The 17,046-nt window shown below is 43.8% G+C and overlaps 1 protein-coding gene across 7 annotated transcripts in view; it reads right to left on the bottom strand.

Moving 5' to 3' along the window:
• Positions 1 to 17,046, bottom strand: part of FAM168A (family with sequence similarity 168 member A) — a 202,341-nt gene that overhangs the window by 12,800 nt on the left and 172,495 nt on the right. For 4 of the 7 annotated variants that reach the window (XM_027562954.1, XM_027562955.1, XM_027562953.1 and 1 more), the window contains 3 exons: positions 12,541 to 12,621; positions 7,466 to 7,492; positions 2,427 to 2,552 (listed from right to left, as the gene is read on the bottom strand). In XM_027562954.1, the coding sequence (XP_027418755.1) occupies positions 2,427 to 2,552; positions 7,466 to 7,492; positions 12,541 to 12,621 (234 nt within the window). The remainder of the gene's footprint in view (positions 1 to 2,426; positions 2,553 to 7,465; positions 7,493 to 12,540; positions 12,622 to 17,046) is intronic. The other 3 variants (XM_027562958.1, XM_027562957.1, XM_027562959.1) reach the window with 3 other exon arrangements.

The following is a 17,046-nucleotide window of genomic DNA, read 5'->3' as shown; positions in this document are numbered from 1 at the left end:
TACCATGCCCTGGGCAGAGTTCCTTTTTTGATCATATGTCTGTCTCTGTAGTCCAATCTTGGACATCTGGTATATTGGCCTTTGTATCCCCATTTCATTAAAGGCGATATTGTGAGAGAAAAAGGGAATTCGATCACTCGCAGTCCCAGCCCTGTCTTTTGAAAAAGGCTTTGTTTATGGTACCCTATTCTTTCTCTCGGGTTCCTAACCATAATTTTAAACTCCATCAAATAGGGTAATAAAGAGAGTGTGTATATTAGCAAGATAAACCCTTTTTAGCCCTCTCTTTAATCCTTCTGCACTGTCGTAATTCTTTTTCAGCAGGAGAGCCCCTACCACTTTCAAATGCATTGATGCTCACATCAAGGATGCCTTTTAGACTAATCAGTTTATTGACTATCAGATTTATATGTCTGGACAAAGCTCTATGTATGAGACTTGCCTTGACCCCCAAGTCTCCTTGTTGGCAGCTGAACAAGAGAGTGCTGAATAAGTAGGAGGGAGACCTAATTACAAACAGGCTTAGCAAGTGTTAGTGAAATTAAACTGAATTTTTCAAAGGGTCCTGAGTTTTCTCTGGTATTAGAAGCCACAAAATCTGTGTGCTGGGAGAAACCCTGGGGGGATATGGGAGGACCAGTCAATCCTACCACTATCTATAAATTATAAGAAAGGGGGTACGCCTTGGCCCTTTCTAGTGACTGTGAGAGCCTGTGAGAGGACAGTGGGCTATAGCTACTGGGCAGTTCAGTGGAACTTCAGGAAGAGGTTAACATGGTGAAAGGCAAGGCCTTCTAATACAGATACTTCCCTGCTGTGGAAAAGACTGTCTCTGGAGGGAATGAATATGCCACACTTGGAGATGTGTGAACAAAGGCTAGTTGGCAGCTGGCAAGAAGGCCCCTGACAGGGTGGAGGATATTGGGTATACAGCGCCAAGATGACCTAGTCTAGTCTCATTTTACCTTTAGAAAAAATAAGGTCCAAAGCATGGGAATTATTCAAGGTTACACAGAACCAAGTCCACAATCCAAGTCTTTTGGTCTTCCACTCCAGGCCTCTTTCCGCTACACTGCAGTAGGTGTGTCTGTATGCATGTACCTCCATATGTGTGGATAGAAGAGATGTATTATATGCCCGCACATGTATCATATCATAGGTTATCTGGAAAAACTCCCTACTGCTATTGTCTCTCTCTTAAAAAACAGTAAAATTAATCTCAAGAAAAAAGTCCGTAATAGAAACTTATCCTAGGTGAAACCTTTCTCCAGTTGTGCTGCATTGGGCATAGTACCTTTCTGAGCTTCAGCTTTCAAAATAGAATAAAAATCCACCCAAACAGGACTATCGTGTAGATTAAATGAGAGCGTGATCATGAAAGCATATTCTTCAAAAGGTGAGAGTTATGTTGTATAAACTATGTTGACACGAAGGGGCAATGATAACTAAGGAGAAAACAATATTTTAATGAAAAACTTTAAATACAACATATTCTTCTAATTTACTTACTTCATAGAGTAATACTTCATTGAACCCCAGACCATGGGCCTAGTCTGCAACATCCCTCTGAGGGTCTGACCAGCCCATGTTGGCACAACTTAAGAGATAGGCGCTTACCACACGCAAAGCCAGCTATTTCTCTTTTGGACAGCTCCAAGAAAGCATGAAGATTTTCCTTACACAGAGTCAAAATGCCACTCGGTAATTTCTGAACACTGGCCCTCATTTTACCTAGTGGAGTCATTTTGTGTTAAAAATCAGAGGTGAAAGTGAAACCATCAGTCACTCCACTGAGCCTCGAGTGAACGGGACCCATCTGACCAGCCAGACCAGTTTCCGGCCTCCACTAGGACCCCTGCACTTATGTTGCTTCCATGGTGTAGCTTTCATGCAAGGGGCAGTATTTCTCAAGCAAGGGCCAATTTTGTACAACATAGCCACCTCCCAACTAAGAATTATCTGCTCCTGATGTCCACGGTGCTGAGACTGAAAATCCTTGTGCTAGCTGGAGGAGGCCCCTCTGTCCAAAAGTCCACAAGCCTTTAAACTGCCCTTTGTCTTTTCCCCTGAAATGCAGTAACAGTCCTTCCCTCATCAAACTTCTTGGCAGATGAGTACTTCCTTCTCTTTCCCTCTCTGCTTTGTGTCTCCTCAAAGTGGGGTGCATGATTAAAGAGGATGACCTTTCCCTGTATGCTGCTGCTGCCAAGTCACTTCAGCCGTGTCCGATTCTGTGCGACCCCACAGACGGCAGCCCACCACGCTCCTGTATGAGGAGGGCCAATTTTTCAGTGGGTTGGAGAGAGAACCTCTTAAAACATTGTCTTACAAATGTCAGTTTTAAAAGTTCCCTTTCCTTTCTTCCTAAGAGACAAATCAGTCCCAACCAAGGGGAACAAGGAAAGGAGGAGACAGGCTGTATTTACTGAAAGCCGCAGAGGATGCTTGGTAAGTTCGGTTCTCGGTCCCGGTGTCCACTGGGAGGTGGAAGGTGCCTTCAGTGCCACAGGAAGACGAGTTCTGTGGCCAGGCCTGTTTCATCAGCAGAGTTGCTTAAGGGAAGACACAAGAATGGCATTAGGCAGAAATAAGAAGTGGGCACCACCAATCACAGACACAAAGCAAGGGTCTTGGGCTGGACGGAAACATATAACCCAAGGGGCCCCATTCAGACACACAGGATGGTTCAGCCTTTCTGAGATGGGTGAGTGGTTGGGAGGAGTGCTGAAATGAGCTTCTAAATGATTTGAAGCTGAGGAAATCTGACCTTACACTAATCAGGAGAGTTGGGATTTTCTACCCACTACTAAAAGCATGACAATGCTTATGAATACCACCTTCCACTGTCTGGCATTCTGGCCTAAGGCTCTGAGATATACCTTAGCCACTTCCTTGTTAATGTGTAGCAACTCGGAACCTTTGACTGCCTATTGGGCCAGATCAACTGAGTACTCCTTTTTCATGCCTGAAATCTCAGCTGGAGGTGTATTTAACAACCGCTTTCAGAGAGACCCCAGAATGCTAATTACCACCTGACGTGAACCTTGCTGGACTGCCATTTCTTGTAAAGGGACTGAGCTTTGGCAGCTTGGAAGGCACAGGCTGTCCAGTGGGACTCTCCCTGCAAACTCCTTCTCCTGTGCACCTAGCGGGGACCAGGCAGAAAGGCCTCTGGCACACCCTTTGTACCTCCTGCCACAGTGCTCCACCTGAGACATGGCCTCATGAATTAGAGACGAAATCTTCTGGGCCATCAAGAAAGCAACTGTCAACCTTAGAGTAGATGTGAAATAGAGATGAAGCCCAGTTTGAAAGAAATCTGCAGAGACTTTCCAGGCTGACTCAAAGCTCAGCTTGAGAAATTTGAAGGCTGATGCTTCCTATGTTCTAGAAGTGGGGAGTGACTCAAAAAACTTACCTTCATGTGTCCTGTAGGGAAGGTAAGGAAATACAGTTTCAAAGGACGGGGATGCCTAATGTTTTAGGTATCTCCCTTGATCTATTTTCAAACACTAGAGAAGAAATATTCCTGACCCAAATTTCTACTTAGGACTAAAAAATGATTTTAGCAGTATCTTTTCCACTCAAATAAGGTCTTGGGAGTCATGGATATGGGGTGTTTTAAAGTATATTAGTATTGGCAACAGTTGGATATACTTGAAACATTTTAACAAGGGGCTGAGGTAGACAGGGTAGTAAGAGCAGCAAATTTGCCTATACTCTCTCATTCCATCAGGACAAGGATAGTCCACTCCAGACAAATTCCCATAAACCCCTCTGCCTGTCCAGGTAACTGGAAACGCCTCTGTCCTTCAGTCGTCAAAGTACTGTGGCCAGAGGAGGAGGTCAAAGACTCTGCTGTTTTAGCTGAACCAAGGAAAAGAGTGTAGCTGTTCTGGGCTGACTCTGAGCTTGCATCAATGGCCCGCAATATATACAACAGATGCTGAGAAATGAGAAGGAAATCATGGGCAGGGAAGTGACACTAAAAGGAGAATTCTGGTAGAAGAAATGGAGATCCAGCAGAATTCCATGCAGAGTCCAGGGCCTTTGCTGGACATTGGATCATGACTCTGCAGACAACAAAGGAGGAGGGCAGTTAATTTTAAACAATTACCTTGAGTTTCTTTGCCTGAGGGGCGGGGATGGGGGGAGTGGTGGGGATTAATAAAGGAACCAATTAGTGTTGAAAAATCCTATTAAGATGGCTCCAAGTTTAGAACCTGCCACTCCACTTGGCTGGAAAGCCCTGACCACCTAAATCAACTCCCTAAAAAAGTAAAACATTCACTCTAAGAAGTCAGATAGAGCAAGCCCAGGCCCTCTAGACTCCACAGGAATCTACCAGAGGGCAGGAGCCTGAAATCTGACTGTGGAGAATTTGGATGTCCTATTCTGGTCCAGTTTTTAACCCAAATGGTGCATACTTTACCATAATTTTAACCATAAACCAAAAGTTTGACATTAGCCTGAAGGACCATGTGACAATTAAAGTCCGTCAAAATCAACCAGAGAGCAACTGAGGCCTACACTGCACTCAGCACTGAGGGGAGTGCCACGGTGGACAGGAACACACGTGGGTCATGGGCACCGCACACAAGGTTATTTATGGTCTAGCTGGGGATGCAACACAGCCACACGCCAGCCAGAGAGTGAACAAGACAGCATCACGCACAGCAAACAATGTTCCAGGCTAACCAGGAAAGAAGCAAGTGTGACTGTGCCTTTGATTTGTGTATTTCCCAACTGAGCCAGTGAACTAAACCATACATGTTTGTGAAGAAGTGGATATTTTGTTCTGGCTTCATTATAAAGAAAATAAAAACTAATATTTCTGTAGTTTTCTATATATATGAATATATAATAATCTACGTAACTAGATAAATATGAAGACTAAAACAACAAATAGCAGCTGTCAATCTGCTCTCCTCATTAGTTAGATATACCATATGATTCTCCTTGTCCATGTACAATTCTAAAGTAACCTGTTGCTGGTAGCAATTCAGAACTCAGTTGTGGGATGAAGACAATCCAACTGACACTTTGAGAGGCGTGGTAACAGAGAAGGCTGCTCTGACAGGCATGCCTGCTCCTGGTGCCATGAAAGGTACCAACTCCTAGAAATGATCTATATTTTGAATAAATACATGTGTATATATTTGTCAAATACTATTGAGGTGCATGTTTGAGACTGGCGAAACTTTATGGAGTGCTCTGTATGTACTATTCCTCAATTTACAAAAAGAGAGAGAGAACCCAGTCACAGCATGCTGCCCACGTCCAAGTGCTGGGTTGTTCACATCCCTGGACACGGGGCCCTCACGCCCTCTGACACTTGAACAATCTGTTAAGCACACTTACAAGGAGGAGAGGCAGCAAGGGACCATCATCCTGAACAATGCAGTGTGTCAGGAAATCTGAGTTCTGGCCTGGGCTGTGCCACTTGTTAGCTGTGGGACCTTGGGCAAGTCACGACACCTTTCTAAACTTCAGATTTTTGTCTCACAATACGACAATAAATAACCACTACTTGATCGCTTGACAGCACTGATTGTGAGGATCAAAAATCAAGTATCTGGTCTCACAGTTTCTGATTCTGGGGCTTGCCCACTCCTCCACTCACAGATGTGGCAGCTCCATGGAAGCTCTCATCACCTCCTCCCTGAATTACTGCAACTGCTTCCTCTCTCTGTTTTCAGACCTGCTAACTCCAATCTCCAAGCTGCAAGCAGAGTGATATTTCTAAGACCTATATCTAATCACAAAACCTTCTTTCTTAAAAACATCCCATGGTCCTCCACTACCTAACGCCTTGTGTGGCACTTAAGGCCCCTCAAGATCTAGTCCTATGATCTCTCTAGATTCTTTTTGTTCTCGCTCTCAACCCTACATGTCAGCCACACAAATCGCTCACCATTCCAAGACTATGCCAAGAAGCATCACTTCTCTGTATTTTTGCTCACACTGCTCACTCTTCCTGGCATATCTTTCCCCAGATGCCACCTGGTAGGCATTTATTAATCCATCAACCATGAACTGAAGACTTGCCTCCACTATGAGGTCCTTTTCTCCCCCCCAATTCTTGACCATACTTCTCTCATGTGCCCCATTTGGTTCACTATCCCAGTTCCTGTGTTTCTTAGAAGTTCCCTGCTGGTTTGTCTATCTCCCCTGTTAAACTGTGAGCTCCTTGAAAACAAGAACTCTGTCTTACTGACCTCTGCAGCTTCAAAGGGCCCCCAGCTTAGGGTCCGGAACAGAACCATCTGTGAAGAGAAGAGCTCCATACTACTCTTAATATTTAGATGCTACAACTGGAAGGGAAAGGAAGCAGGAGTGCTTCTCTCACTTTCTATGGAGCCTTCTGTTCAAGTTCATATATTCTGAGGCAAACAAAAATGATTCCTCATAAACAATAAGAGAAACAGGTCTGTGACTAGCAAAAATGAAATAATAAGATTTTAAGAGGGCCCTCTATTAGCATTTAAAGGGACCTCAGAGATCATCTGGAATAAAACACTTAATGGCCTGGAGATACTAGCAAATTGCCCAAGATCACGCAGCCTACAGCAGCATAAAGGAGAGATTTTCACAGCTCATCTCCTAAAAGATGGGCCACACACAAATTCAATTTTCAACATCCAAATAATTCAAGGTTAAAAGTTGAGAAAGTGTGCAGAGACTTTACAAAAACATTGTCCTGAGCAGCCCAGGAAAGGGTGGTGAAAGCAACAAGTCCCCGCTATGGTCCCTTCCTGTCTATGACAAAAAAGGACCTAGTCAAGTTACACTGCTGGGACCCTCACAGGTGCCCAGGAGTTCCCCGTGGTGCCTTGGGGCTGGAGTCCACACTGCCCAGAGAATCCAGTTCTGGTCCCTGGTTTATTAGCACACTTGACCCTCACCTCTCACCATCTAGGAAAATGCCCCCAGATGAGCCAGAACTCAAGATCTGGGCTGAGGGAATAGATGCATCTAAAGTTAACCAGGTCTTTAAACATGTGAGACTGCCAATGCAGATGGAAAAATCTGATCCTGGGGCAGACTGGTTTTTTGCGTTCTTACAGGCATAATCCAGGTATTCCTCCACAGGGGCTGCCACACAGCCAATAGAGGAGCCATGGAGGCCCAGGGATTTTTGTTCACTGGTTTGAATTCAGCAGTCACAGGGTGAAGGTTTCTGACCTAGGTCAGATGAGACCCCGGAGGTGAGGAAAGGGAGAGACGCCTTTTAGTGCCATGATCCTTCACTGCTGCCCTAGGGGACGGTTCATATGTGTCTCCAACCCATGATTTTGCACCATCAGACATGTTCCTGCATGCTTTAGGAACTGCTGCTGAGCCACCTGGGGGAGCCCAAGCCTAGGGGATGGGATTTGGGGAGGAAAGGAGAGGGGATCTACTGTTGTTACGAGATAACACATTCATAGGCCATAATACAGATGAGGAAAAATAGCTTTCCTACCATAAGCTGAATGCAGGAACTGAAACTCTGTTGGATAGAAATGTTAGTTGAAATTACCACTAAGAATCTGTGCAAAGTAGTACATATTGCAGTTACAAAAACAGACTTTGTCTCAAAATAGCAGTTTCCCCCGGGCTACATAAGAAAACCGTAAACGCAAAGGGTACAAAGTACCTCCACCCTGGAGAGGGTGACAGACTTGCCATCCAGGAAAGCCCACTCACTGGGGAGGGGTACCCTTTGGATGCCACGACATCTTCCAGGAAGCTGACCCAGAGCTGCCTGGAAGTGCATATGTCCAAGTTCCTGCCTGCTCGTTGCTTGTTTATGCTAAGAATAAATTTCAGTTCTCCCAAGCATTGCAGAGGGACTTCACACACGACAGAGGCAGTATGTGCTGGATAAAAAGCTAAAGGTTTAGGGACAAAACCACCATCTTTGGTCTCTGAAGAGCTCTCTATAGTGCTGGAGGGCTAGGACCAATGCAGGGGCACTTTATTCCCTGAAACCTCTGGGAGAGTGTGCTGCTGTAGAAGGGGCAGACTGTGGGCAGTCAGACTGGCTTTGAATCTGAGCTCCACTGCTCTTTAGCTGTGCAACTTTGCACAAGTAATTTTACCTCTCTGAGCAAAACTGGAGACAAGAATCTCTAACTCACAAGACTGTAGGAAAAAAAAAATTTTGTGACAAGACCTGCATGGTGCCTGGATCATGGCAGATGTTCAGAAAACAAAAATTCCTTCCCCTTCCCAGGTTCACCATATGCGCAATGGGAACAATGTATCTAGTCTAGAAGGCTGCTATGAAATCAAGTGCGACAACAGATGACAATGATTTATAAAGATTTTTTTGTGAGGAGGTATTTCATTTTTATCTATGTTAGTTATTCTGTTTTTCCTTTCGCTTCATTTTCAAGTCAGATTACCATTAATATGACACATCCTTTGGTCTCTAGATTCTGAAAACAAGTCTCTACTGGCTACACCTCCTGCGGGGTCAAATTTAAAGAAGAGCCCTCAAGTCGTTAGAGCTTGGAAAAAAGCTCCAAGTACCCAAGCTGCTTTCAAAACCAATGAAGGAGTGAAACATTGCCCTGCATTCTGGACAGATGACATTGTAGGGTACTCAGTACTGCTAAAAAAAAAGCTCTTTTTTGAAGCAACGTCTTTGTCTCCTTGAAGAAGCTGAGAGAAATTTCAACCTGATAGCCTGGCTTCTCTGCAGGCTTCTATCCTACAGCATTTCTCAGCATCACAAATGGCAGCTCTGGCAGGAAGCTGAGAGCATCTACAACATCTTTGCTGTCCTTGAGTCGGTGCCTCCACCACAGTCAAGAGACCTGGAAACGCAGAGGCCAGCCTCCCACCGTATGCCACAGACCAGCTGCGTGCATATGTAACTTCAAAGACAAAAGGATCTGCCAAGGTCACACCAGAATCAGTAGCAGAGTTAGTGCTACAACCCTGGTCTTCCAACTCCCAGTTTGGAGCTTTCTGACACAGCATGCTAATACCACCCTGTGTAGTGGACTATGTGGGTTCCTGAGAAAATGGTTTAGTCAGAGCTTAGAAATATGTTGATTTTTAAAAATGCAAAATTGGGGAAAATCAAGTTAGATGTGGGTTGATATTTTGTGTGCATTAAAATTAAAACTTAATCAGTACTTTATACATGCTAGGAGCTTTCCAATCTATCCATTCTCCCCCACCCCACTGCCCCAGTTTCAGGTTTTTTCTATCTGCTCTCCCTTCCCTCTCTCACCTGACTGCTCTAACATCTCAATTTCTCTCTAGTTAACTGCAACTATAATGTGGTTAAGAGTGCATGCGGATGTGGTGGCTGGATGCCTGGATTGGGATCTTTGGGCTAGTTCCATTAACTTCTCTAAGTTTTAGTTTTCCCATTTAGAAAAGTGGGAATAACAGTAATGACCTCGAAGGTCTGCTGTGATATAAAACAAGTTAATACCCATAAAGAGCTTAAAATAGCCCCTGACACACTAGGACCATTCAACAAATGTTAGCTATTTATTCCCTTTCCTTCTGCTTTCTTGGCAAACTAATCCTAAATCTATCATCAGAAGTTTGGAACATTATGAAAGAATATCCCAGGGCTGGGGGAGAGCCTTGAGAAACGCACAGTCTCCACCTCAGTTGCGCCTCCAACGTTACATGGCTGTGCTACTGCTCAAGTCTCCTCTCCCACCTCTCACAGTAAGGTTCATCCCTGACCTCTCTCGTTGAGAACACTCCCTCTCTCCTTGCTCACTTGTCTCAGCAAATCAAGATCAGGAGATAAGAACTCTACACTTCCCACTGGGCAAGTTATTCTAAGCACATCCACCTGTGACCTTTCCTTTAGTCTGAGAAGAAGAGCTGCTCTTCCATGGGAAGCACCCCATTCCACTAGCTCCCCAAAACAAATGAGAGAATTGAGGTCTGGACTTCCCACACCTCCACAGCCTCCTTGGAAGCTTGGCTCCATCTGACACTCTTTCTTCTGTGTCTCAATGTCCTCTCCACTTGCTCCTTCTCATCAGTACTTATTTAATGTTCATTTCCAGAAAGAACAAAAACAAAACCCCTCCTTTAACCCTGTCTCCCCTTCTACTCAATCCCCCTCCGTCCTCCTTTTGCTAGTAGCCAAGCCTCTTGTAACTGTAGGCTCCATCTGCCAAATCCATTCCTTCACTCCCAGCCTCCCCGCCCTGACCACTTCTGCAGAGGTCACTGATGGCCCCCTGACTATGAAGACAACGCATCTCCTTCACCCTGGATCTTACCTGACCTTCTACACTACTCATCTCATTGTGTTTTAGACTGGGTAGTTTACCAAGACAATTCACAGATTTCATAGCATTGAAATCATTTTTATACTATAAGATTAGTATCAAAACCACCATAGTTTTTAAGTAAGATAGAACTTATCAAATTTGATTAAGTCTTTTATAAGAGAGAATTTCTGTAGTTTTCATTGCTTCTGCCTCCTACTATGTGCTTTTGGAGAAATATATACCTAATTGATTAAAGTGAGTATAGAATAAAATATCAGTGGTGAGATATCATTAGAGATTTTTTTTTGAGCCTGTGTGTCACTGTTCCCCTCACAAGCTTTTTGAGGGCAATGACTGCAGTTTCACAAATCTGAATCATCTATAGGGTCTTCCAGAGTGCCCTTGGCATAGCAAGGGCAAGTGGAAATAATGTACCTATGTAAACACTTTAGGGATTAACATCACTTATTTGCATAAAATAGTTCTTATTTGCCAAAAAAAGAGCAGGGCTCATGATATGCATGTGCATGTGAGTATAATATGATCATGACATTATCCCTACTTTAGGAGGGGCAATTGAGGCTCAGAGGTCAGGAGACTTTAAGATTGCTAATCTAGGAAGTGACAGAGTCAGAATGCAAATCTAGGTCTTCTGACACAGCCCATGTTTGTCTCATTTAAACATCCTGGAAGAAAGGGAACGACAGTGGGGTGAATCCTGGATTGGCACAGAAAAGCATGAGACCAAGAACCCTTAGATCTTTCTAGTCCATATGTTACTGTTGATTCATTGGGTAAGTTGGATAAAACACTGCTTTTCTCTGCACTTCCACTGTCAAGAGAAGGGACTGAACTGGAGGCTCTCTAAGGCCTTTTCAAGCTTTCTCACTTTAGAATAATAATTACTAAACATGAAAATGAGGGTATTATCATGACAGTCAAGGACTTTCCAAATCTGGTCCTCGAACATCTGTAATCCAGATTCTGGACTGCCCCGCCCAAGAGCCTATGCTTCAATCATTCTCACTACTTTGATGTTCTTCAGTGTCATTCCTCCCATCTCCGTGCTTTTGCCCAGGTTCTACTCCACCTAGAATGCCCAACTTTTCCTTTGTATGTTTAAAAAAATGCCTCTCAGCAATAACAACAAAACCCAACCAACTAAAACAAACACACAAAAAAGAATGCCTCTTAACAACAACAAAAACCCCTCCACCAACCAAACAAAAAAGAATGCTTCTTACTTCTCTCTCAAGTATCCACTGCTAAGTCTTCTGTTAAGCCTTCCCCTACACTCTGAACCCCAAGCAGAGGTTGTTCCCTCCTTTGCTTCCTCTCCTCTTATATGTATTCCTTTGACAATATTCATCACACCATACAGCCAGGAATTTGTTTACATGTAAGCTACTTTAGGCAAAGATAATATCTTTCCTTTTATTCTGTTCTAGTTTGGAGGGCATTCAGCAAATACTTGTTGAATAAATGAAGAGGAACTTACACAAAACCATCTACAACAGTGAGGTAGGTAGCACATTTCTCAGAGGTGAGGTAAGTTGTCTAAGGCCTCACAACTAGTGAGTTAAATAATCAGGATTTAAACCCAAGACTTACAAACTGCAGAGCCCACAATCTTTCTCCTGCCCCTTGAGTGTTAAAGCACCAGCTGAGAGTGGCTTTTCCAGGGTGGGGGCGGGGTGGGTGCGGGGGAAATGGGGGTTAACATCAGTGGTAAGACCTCTGCATTGCTCCCGAACTGAAACAAACTTCTTCAATACTTTCAAATCTGTTCCAACTTCTAACCAAGGAGTGTTGCCCCTTTGTTATTTTTGAAAAACAAGTTCTTTGCTTCAGCTTGAAAACCAGCTCTTTGTGTCTGGTGGCAAGTCTCTCACTCTCTTCCAGGTCCACATCCAGGACATCTGCTGTGTAAGCGAGTGTTCGGTGTGTGTGAGTGTGCACATGTCAACGGCAGCCTCAGGGGAAAGGAGCAAACACTGGGTGTGGACATTAGGAGAGCAGGAGGTTCTGTGAGGGACACATGTCTCAGATACTCTAGCAGAAGTTACACTGTAAGTCACTGAAAGTTACAAAGAGAACAGAGGAAATTCTGTTCCCGTCCCAACCTGGAGGCTGAACTGCCCCAGTTCCCAGAGGGGACTCCCTGGACAATCAATCATGGACAAGCTGAGCCCAGAGCAATTACGGACATGGAAAGGCCAGCAGGTGTTTTGAGTTTATTTTTTCCCAAGTAGAGCCTCACCTTCCATCCCACTCATCACTACTGTCTCCACTTTCTCCTTACCTGGAGCATAACTGGGGCTATTGGTGGGGTACAGGCTGGGGTTGTAGGCAGGGGCCGCAGCTGGATAGGCTGTGGGGTAACCTATGAAAAGACAGAAAAAAAACAAACCCTATTTAGTTGGGCAAGAAGAAAGATTTCTGAGAAAATGGAATCCAAGTCCCAGGCTTGGCCTTCAGCCTCTTCATGAGCCATTTCAGACCATATATGTGACTGGTTTTAGCCTTCTGAGAAAAATAGAAAATATATACATATTTTTCTATTTTTTAAAAGCAGTATAAGATATATATGCCTATATGCTCACTGTAAAAAAACACAAAAAACTGAAACACTATATAAGTATATATGGTAAAAGGTGTAACTACTTTCACATTCCTGCCACACTGCTCTCCTCCGCAGAGACAGTAAAAGTTTGGCATTTAAGTCTCTGGATAGTTTTCTATGCATTTTTATACACATATATTCAGTGGTGTGCTGGTAAATATTTAACAACTGGCCCAAGGAAACTGCAGTGAAGCCTATTTGGTAGCCCTTGCTGAGTTCCATGCTGTAAATACTCCCACCATGGCTGGTTTCAAGCCAGCAACGTCATCAAATGAATAGTTGAGAAGAGATGCTCACAAGTGGCCCTAGAGAGCCCATACAAGCCTGATCCAGTCCACCACTCATAGTATAATAGGGATTAAAATTTTTTTCTATTGTGACAAAATATATGTAACAAAACTTGTGATTTGAACCATTTAAGTGTATAATTCAGTGGCATTCATTACATTCACAATGTTGTACAACCATCCTATGTATTTCTAAAACTTTTTAACTACTCCAAACAGAACTCTACCTATTAAGCCATAATACTCCATTCCCTCTTTCCATAACCTATATTAACCTTTAATCTACTTTCTGTCTCTATAAATTTGCCTATTCTAGATATGTTATATACAGGGAATCAGATACTATTTATCCTTTTGTGTCTGGCTTCTTAACAGAATTAAGTTCATCCATGAAGGCAATGGCACCCCACTCCAGTACTCTTGCCTGGAAAATCCCATGGACAGAGGAGCCTGGTAGGCTGCAGTCCATGGGGTTGCTAGGAGTTGGACACAACTGAGCAACTTCACTTTCACTTTTCACCTTCATGCACTGGAGAAGGAAATGGCAAACCACTCCAGTATTCCTGCCTGGAGAATCCCAGGGACAGAGGAGCCTAGTGGGCTGCCATCTATGGGGTCGCACAGAGTTGGACACGACTGAAGCGACTTAGCAGCAGCAGCAGCATGTTTTAGTATGTATTAGAACTTTAATCCTTTTCATGGATAAGTAATATTCCACCGTATGTATCTATGTGTGTGTATATATATACACACACACACCACATTTTGTTTTTCTATTCATTTGTTGGTGGACACTTGGATATTGTGAATATCTTTTGGATATTGTGAATAATGCCATGGAGAAAGTAAGATTTCCAGAAAGACTTGAAGGAAATAGTTAACCAAGCAGATGGCTGAAGGAAGAGCATTTCAGATGAAGGAAATACTCAGCACAATGGCCCTAAGTTGGGGGTATATGATACGGGACATGTCTGAGGAACAGTGAAGAGGCCAGTGTAGCTGAAGTGGAACAAGGACTTCAACTTTTACTCTGAGTGAAATGAGAAGCCGTGATGGGATCTTGAGCAGAATAATAACATAATCTGACTTAGGTTTGAAAAACGTCACTCTGCTGTGTGGAAAACAGACCATAATGGGGGAAGAATAGAGAAGCCTAGAGACCAGTTAGGAGCTACTGTAAACTCCTTGCATGGATGACGGGGCTCAGATCAGGGAAATAGCAGCAGAAATGATGAGAAGTGACACGCTAAGAGACTTCACATACTTTGCCACATTGCTTTCTAGAAAGACTATCAATTTGTACTCGCACTAGCAGTGTGTAAGTGCCTGTCTCACTGCTCGCTATAGTTATTTTTAATGCTCATTGGTATTTTGACTGACAATGGAAAGCTGATTTTAAAAGTCAAAGATTAAATCCCTAAATCCCTAAAAGCTTCTTTGGGATTTGTAAATACTGAGCTTTAATAATGTATCTTTGTTAATATGCCTTTCCCTAAATCCTTTCCAACTCCAAAGAAAATTCATCTCTCTTTACTCCCCAATCATTTTCTGACTTCAGAGCCAAGGCAGCCAACTTCTTGTCACTTAATTAGCAATATGCTGCTAAGTCGCTTCAGTTGTGTCCGACTCTGCACAATGCCAGCCCACCCGGCTCTCCCATCCCTGGGATTCTCTAGGCAAGAACACTGGAGTGGGTTACCATTTCCTTCTCCAATGCATGAAAGTGAAAAGTGAAAGGGAAGTTGCTCAGTCGCATCCTACTCTTAGCGACCCCATGGACTGCAGCCCACCAGGCTCCTCTGTCCATGGGATTTTCCAGGCAAGAGTACTGGAGTGGGGTGCCATTGCCTTCTCCAAATCAGCAACATGGAGATCTGCTAAAGTCAAGGGTTTAATCTGGAAAACAAAGTGATCTGGTCTCATGGCTGAAATCTGTATTTAGCTTCACATGAAAGATGGCACAGCAAAGAGTAATCCCACCCCTATTACATCATTTCAGATGTCTTTTACTTTTAGGAGCAATTATAGGATCTTCCTTCAGTGTTTCTAAGAATTTTTTTTCACTTGAATTTGGCAGGTATCAAAGAATGGCAGCATTAGAAAGACCTTCATTTTCTAGGTGACACTCTCAGGCTGAGAGAAAGGCAGGGACTTAGGGTCACAGATTTGCAGAGATTAGAAGTAACTTCAAGGCCATTTGGTCCACCCTCATATTTGAGGCTAGGGCTCCTCTACAACACATTCATGGCATCATTCATCCCTGCCCTTGATCTCTACTGACCACAAACTCTTTCCTTTCCCAAGACTCAGCACCCTCCTCCACTGTGAGACTGCTCTGATTGTCTGAAAGTGATTTCTTATACTTCACTGAACTCTATCTGTATCTTCTACCCTGTAGAACAGAACAAATTTGAAGACACATGCATCCCCAATTACAGAACTTATCACAGTGTACTTCAATGGTTTCTTTACATTCCCTGTCCTTCCCCCTTTCCTCAACATGCAAGTTTCTTGAAAGTATAGCAATGTCTCCTTTGCCTGTATACAATAGCGCCTGATCAGGTCCTCTTTCCTACTCCTTGAGCAAACCACCACCTCCTCCCCTCAGCCCGGACAGCAAGCATCCAAGCTTCTCAAACACAGGCTCAGATCAGTTCAGTTGCTCAGTCATGTCCGACTCTTTGTGACCCCATGAACCGCAGCACACCAGGCCACTCTGTCCATCACCAACTCCCAGAGTCCACCCAAACCCATGTCCATTGAGTCCGTGATGCCATCCAACCATCTCATCCTCTGTCGTCCCCTTCTCCTCCTGCCCTCAATCTTTCCCAGCATCAGGGTCTTTTCAAATGAGTCAGCTCTTCGCATCAGGTGGCCAAAGTATTGGAGTTTCAGCTTCAACATCAGTCCTTCCAATGAACAACCAGGACTGATCTCTTTTAGGATGGACTGGTTGGGTCTCTTTGCAGTCCAAGGGACTCTCAAGAGTCCAACACCACAGTTCAAAAGCATCAATTCTTCAGCAGATGTTGGCAATTTGATCTCTGGTTCCTCCGCCTTTTCTAAAACCAGCTTGAAGGTCTGAAAGTTCACGGTTCACATATTGCTGAAGCCTGGCTTGGAGAATTTTGAGCATTACTTTACTAGCATGTGAGATGAGTGCAACTGTGCAGTAGTTTGAGCATTCTTTATAACTTCCCTTGTGACTCAGATGGTAAAGCATCCACTTACAATGTGGGAGACCTGGGTTCAATCCCTGGGTCAGGAAGATCCTCTGGAAAAGGAAATGGCAACCCACTCCAGTATTCTTGCCTGGAAAATCCCATGGATGGAGGAGCCTGGTAGGCTACAGTCCATGGGGTCGCAAAGAGTCGGACACAACTGAGCGACTTAACCTTCTAACTTCCTTTCTTTTGAGCATTCTTTGGCATTGCCTTTCTTTGGGATTGGAATGAAAACTGAGCTTTTCCAGTCCTATGGCCACTGCTGAGTTTTCCAAATTTGCTGGCATGTTGAGTGCAGCACTTTCACAGCATCATCTTTCAGGATTTGAAATAGCTCAACTGGAATTCCATCACCTCCACTAGCTTTGTTTGTAGTGATGCTTCCTAAGGCCCACTTGACTTCACATTCCAGGATGTCTGGCTCTAGGTGAGTGTGAGTGATCTCACCATTGTGATTATCTGGGTCATAAAGATCTTTTTTGTACAGTTCTTCTGTGTATTCTTGCCACCTCTTCTTAATATCTTCTGCTTCTGTTGGGTCCATACCATTTCTGTCCTTTATTTTCTTGAAGAGATCTCTAGTCTTTCCCATTCTATTGATTTCCTCTATTTCTTTGCATTGATCGCTGAGGAAGGCTTTCTTATCTCTCCTTGCTATTCTTTGGAACTCTGCA

Source organism: Bos indicus x Bos taurus, chromosome 15 (assembly GCF_003369695.1).
Source record: "Bos indicus x Bos taurus breed Angus x Brahman F1 hybrid chromosome 15, Bos_hybrid_MaternalHap_v2.0, whole genome shotgun sequence".
Classification (NCBI taxonomy): domain Eukaryota; kingdom Metazoa; phylum Chordata; class Mammalia; order Artiodactyla; family Bovidae; genus Bos; species Bos indicus x Bos taurus.
This window is presented reverse-complemented; position numbering and strand designations above follow the sequence as displayed.